This window comes from Aspergillus caelatus, assembly GCF_009193585.1.
Source record: "Aspergillus caelatus strain CBS 763.97 unplaced genomic scaffold BDV27scaffold_574, whole genome shotgun sequence".
Classification (NCBI taxonomy): domain Eukaryota; kingdom Fungi; phylum Ascomycota; class Eurotiomycetes; order Eurotiales; family Aspergillaceae; genus Aspergillus; species Aspergillus caelatus.
In genome coordinates, this window is record NW_022475837.1 from 1 (window position 1) to 5,041 (window position 5,041).

Genomic DNA, 5,041 nt, shown 5'->3' on the forward strand with positions numbered 1-5,041 from the left:
AAAAAAAAAAGGAGAGACAGCATTCATAACGAAGCGGAAAACATGCGCCAAAAGGCTAGGTATCATACCAAAGGAGGGACTTCGGAGTGCACTCGGGTATAAAGGAAAGTCACCAAAGTATGTACTCCGGAAACAAATCAACATGCGTCGTGTCTTTAAAAGAAAAGAAAAGAAAAGAAAAGATCCATATAAAAGAGATGAGTTATATGCGACGGACGCAAAACAGAAGGTGTTGTGTCAAATCGGGAAAGAGTAAAAAAAGGCCACCCAAACGCCGGTAATGCAAAAGATGTCGATCAACATTCATCGATGATTTTACCCTCCTCCCTTTTGGTAATCCAATCTAAAGAAACTCGACGGAATGCGTGGGCCAGATTGAGTCCGTTAGACATACTGATAATGTCAGGACGGCGTGATTATTCCCGTCGCTGTTGGCAGACCATTGAGCCGAACCCCATTAGTCGACATATATAGCACAAGTCATAGGTAATCGATCATAGCACAATGCAGCATGAGCTTTTACGCTTATCGAATGTGAGAAGAGCGGCACGAGTAGCGGCTTCGAAGACGTCGTCCACCCCCTCTCCAGTCAAGGAGGAGCATTCCAGGTACTTTCTGGCTCCAATTTGGGTCGAGATATCACTCCCTTCCTTCGACGTGACGAATTTTAGGGACTTCTTTCTCATCTCCTCAATCGCGAGAGGGTCCTCCCGGAGATCTTTCTTCAAGCCAACTAGAATTATCGGCACACCTGGGCACCGCTCATTGGCCTCCTCGATCCACTACGGTTGGTTTAGGTGAGTCTGACCCGATAAGTGGCGGGGGAAAGTGAGGCACCCACCTTGTGCTTGACGTTCTCCAAGGAATCCGGAGTATCCACCGAGAACCCGATCAGAATCACATGCGCTTTGGAATATGCTAGCGGACGCAACCGTTCATAGTCTTCTTGGCCAGCTGTATCCCATAATGCTAATTGTACCGACCGGCCATCAACTCTGCAATCCGTCACATAATTTTCGAAAACCGTGGGGACCTGGATCAACACACGCGACAGTCAGACCATGCACTAGGCAGCAACCATAATTGAGGAAGGCACAGGGTTACGGACATAATGCTGTCAACAGAACCCAACAGTTAGCTTGTGTCTTATGCATTCTTATCGGACCTGGCGTAATCCAGGCAGTACTTACAGTCGGGAAATAACCGAGGGTGAAGACACTCAGCAAACTAGTTTTCCCACAGGCACCATCTCCGATAATCACCAACTTCCTACGGTAATTCTCATATTAGCATCATAAGCAAAATCGAACACGAGCTCCACTTTCGACTTCCGAGCCACGAGAGGGACACCACAGAAGTGACCGTCTCGAGAGCGCATGGGACGAGGAAAATTCAAGTAAAAGAAAAAAAAAAAAAGTTGAAGTAATGAATAGTCGGACGTCAAGGTCCATTCCGCTTGTGAAGGCATTGTCGCACATACCTTCGCATCACATTGTCATTTTGTTGTTGGGCCATTTTCTACGTGGGCTGACACTTCGGAATCCCTTCGTCAAGATAACACGGGGCGCTGAACGAAGGGGGATAAAGAACGCGACCTGAGTGGAGGGTGGGCGCTGATATGCCCTGGTCGGAGCTTTGGACGTTCAGGTACCCGACCAGCTGTAGTAAATCACTGAAGACGGAAGGGCTTGGACGGGTGATGTCTTTTTTGACAGCAGCCTAAAAAAAGAGGGGGGACAATAAATTGTTGCGGAATCCCCTCCCCCGAACAAGGTAACTAGTAGTTAAGTAGTAACTGAGATGATGGTTGAAGATGATGAGCTTTTGGGGAGGGAAAAAAAGACCAGCAGCCGGTGGTTCTGGAAGGCGGTCGAGGTGAGGCTGAGGAGACTAACAGGTTCAATTAGATTGATCGGCCAGACTTTGGGAGAAGGGGGGGGGGGAGGAAAGTTGAAAGGAAAGAAAGGATGTGGTCTGGTTCTGTCAAGAAATTCAATCCAATTGTACGGAAGTATGGGTAATGAATGGGAAGATCCGCTTTAATTACACTTACACGGGACTTGACAGGGGGCCACTTGAGTTTTATGATTGGTTCCAACCGGGTCCTCTTTGCTTCCGTTTTCTTTTACTTACGGGTAACGGTACCGAGCCAGGTCAAAAGAATGAAGAAATAATTAGAAAAAAAAAAAAAGAAAAAGAAAAAAAAACCAGGAAACACGAATAACAATATAATCGGTAATAACCAAAATCAATAGATTGAAAGAAGTAGGGCAAACGTATAGTTAAAAAAAAAAAATACATATACACACACTTTCACTGCCTTTCCACAAGGATTCGAAGGTCACATCAGTCAATGTTTAAATAGAAGAGGACCATGGAAGAGAAGAAGTTTAGAACCGGTCACTGATATTAATAGCTATTCGTCCATCGTCCATCGTCCATCGTTCCATAATCAACGCAAAGGATGAGATCGGCCGGTGGATGCCACAGCTGAAAGGGCAAAGCCAAGGTCAATCCACTTGTTACTAAGGTTAGAGGTTTGTCTCAGACATCGACCGGCTAGACGTTCATAATTACCGTATAGTCGCTGTCACTATTCCCTTTCAGTGGAGGAATGCAATGCGACAGCCGATAGGAGGAGGGGGGGGGGGGCTTCGGATCCAAGGTTAATAATAGACCGAAGGGATGTTGTCTTTCTTTTTCCCCGGAGTTGCCGAAACCTTTTGATATCCGTGTGAGGGAGCTTCATCCTCATCATCCATCCTCATCTTCTTCCGTCATATACTTCATTTATGTTCAGGATCAGCCGTGGGTTTTTCTACAATGGTCGACGGCATATCGCTGAACTTAATAATTTGGATCAGGAACTAACTTCCCCACTGAGTTGTAACGTTCAAACATAATTTAATTTAAATAAAATAAAATAAAATAAAAATCAAGATCAAAATAAAAAAGAAGGTACTGTACTGTCTAGACATGGGTTATAGCCTTATAACCCATGTCGGTCAGTATTTTTCTTTTGTTGTAAAGTTCTATAATTCCAATATTATTTAATATTAGCCAATGATTGTAAACCAATAGAAAAGAAAAGAAAAAAAAAAGGAACAGCATGGATACTCAATAAGAATCCAGAATGGGTGTTGATGACGCTGATGAGAGTGAAGATCACATGATGTGCAGCTATTTGCCTACCGCCTGGCAGAATGACCACATGGGGATCCTGATAATGGCCTCCCATTAGTGCCTGAGTTCCCAGGCCAACAATCTCGCTTGCGGCGGCTATCCTCTTGCGGCCAGCGGCACGGCAACCATCCAGAGCCCAAAGTCCGGCGTCAAGATCCACCGTCCAAATCTACGCCCATCATCTTCAACCAATTTCACTATCCCGCTTTGGTTGCGCTTGTTCGCCGACGACCAGCGTAGGACTTGTTAGTCCCCCTTCTTGATACCCTAAGTCTCTCCGGCCACATTGGCCTCCCCCCTCCGTTCGCCCTTGACGCCTGGGCCCCCTCGCCGTGCGGCTCGGGTCCTTTCCACCCCTCTCCGCCCTCATTCCCCGTTTTGTCGGCCTGGCGTCTGACCTTGACGAACCTTTGCTCTCCACCCGCCACTCGTTTACTTCCACCAGAACCACTCGGACTGGGAGCTTGATTGTCCCCTTTTGTTCCCCCACCGGAAATAAGCAGACCGGGCTCGTTAGAGAGAGATTGCTGGTGAGCTTTTGAGTGGTCATTGACGATTATATAAGCCGTCCTTCCTCTGACCAGTTCGCGCAACATTTAGCATGGTGGCTGGGCTGGAAGAAAGCTAGAAGATCTTACGCCATCTGTCTAGACCTACAAAAGGAAACATATGATCCCATGGCTCCTCCGCGTCCTCCCCGATCTCCTCCTAGCTCCACAATGTCAAATCATATGTTGGGTGCACCTCCACGCCCCACCAATGGCGACACTCACATTCCGAATGAAAACCTTCCCCCATCATCGATAGATATGAAGCCTATGACCGTGAACCGCAAGAAACAGAAACGCCGCCAGAAGCAGGCCGCTCGTTTGGCCGCAGAGCGCCAGGTAGAAAACGGAGTCGTACTCCCGGATGCCGCAGACCGAAACGGCCTCGGTCCCGCTGGGCCAGGAAGTCACATATCCGATGAACCGGAGATCGACCACTCTGTGAATGGAGACGCGTATCACGATGATGAACTAGACGCTTGCAGCGCGCATCAAGATTTCCAGCCGGACACGAATGGCCCCGATGATCAGAAATCGACGAGTCGAAAATCGAAAAAGAAGAAAGGAAAGAAAAACCGTGCGAACTCGCAAACTCTTGGTGATGAAAGTCCTACTCTACAATCCACCCCCTCCGTCTGCATGACACACCCTCTTCCGCCGCCTCTCCCGCCGCATCTGGGCCCGCGCACGATGGTCAAACCGTCCAAAGATCGCAGCATATGGAATACCTCCACGCAAGAAGAACGCGAGAATATCAAAACATTCTGGCTCGAATTAGGCGAGGAGGAACGAAGGCAGCTGGTCAAAGTGGAAAAGGATGCGGTATTAAAGAAGATGAAGGAGCAGCAGAAACACTCGTGCAGCTGCACCGTATGTGGAAGGAAGAGAACGGCGATTGAAGAAGAGCTTGAGGTGCTGTACGATGCCTACTATGAAGAGCTGGAACAATACGCCAACAATAATCAAGGATCTTTCGAGAAAGGCGCACCGATTGTCCCCCCACCCCGACTCTATCAACCACCGTTGCGATCGCCCGGACAACATACTCGGACACATGGTCAATATCACCCCTCACGAGGTCGCATTCACGAATTGCCTGAAGATGATGAAGATTTGGAAGAAGACTACGATGAGGATGATGAGGACGATGAACCGTACAGTGATGATGATTTCGAAGACGAAGAAACGCGTGCAGCTCGCGCAGATTTCTTTGCCTTTGGGAACAGTTTAACTGTCAAAGGTAAGACAAAACCGATGTCGATTCGTCTTCCTTTTCTTTTCTTTTCTTTTTTTCTTTTTTTTTTTTTTTT

The 5,041-nt window shown here is 47.6% G+C and overlaps 2 protein-coding genes across 2 annotated transcripts; one reads left to right on the forward strand and one right to left on the reverse strand.

Moving 5' to 3' along the window:
* BDV27DRAFT_139894 (P-loop containing nucleoside triphosphate hydrolase protein) lies at positions 1–1,900 on the reverse strand. The gene is made up of 5 exons (XM_032069541.1): positions 1,481–1,900; positions 1,191–1,269; positions 1,109–1,114; positions 842–1,033; positions 1–782 (listed from the first exon to the last, which is right to left on the reverse strand). Exons 1-5 carry the CDS (start codon positions 1,513–1,515, stop codon positions 495–497), a joined length of 600 nt encoding a protein of 199 aa, XP_031920205.1. The 5' UTR covers positions 1,516–1,900; the 3' UTR covers positions 1–494.
* Positions 1,901–3,902: 2,002 nt separating this feature from the next.
* Positions 3,903–4,971, forward strand: BDV27DRAFT_164813 (salt tolerance down-regulator-domain-containing protein; the record flags this gene model as incomplete). The annotated part of the gene is made up of 1 exon (XM_032073769.1): positions 3,903–4,971. A coding segment is annotated over one exon (1,069 nt), but the record flags the coding sequence as incomplete, so codon positions are not given.
* Positions 4,972–5,041: the final 70 nt, after the last annotated feature.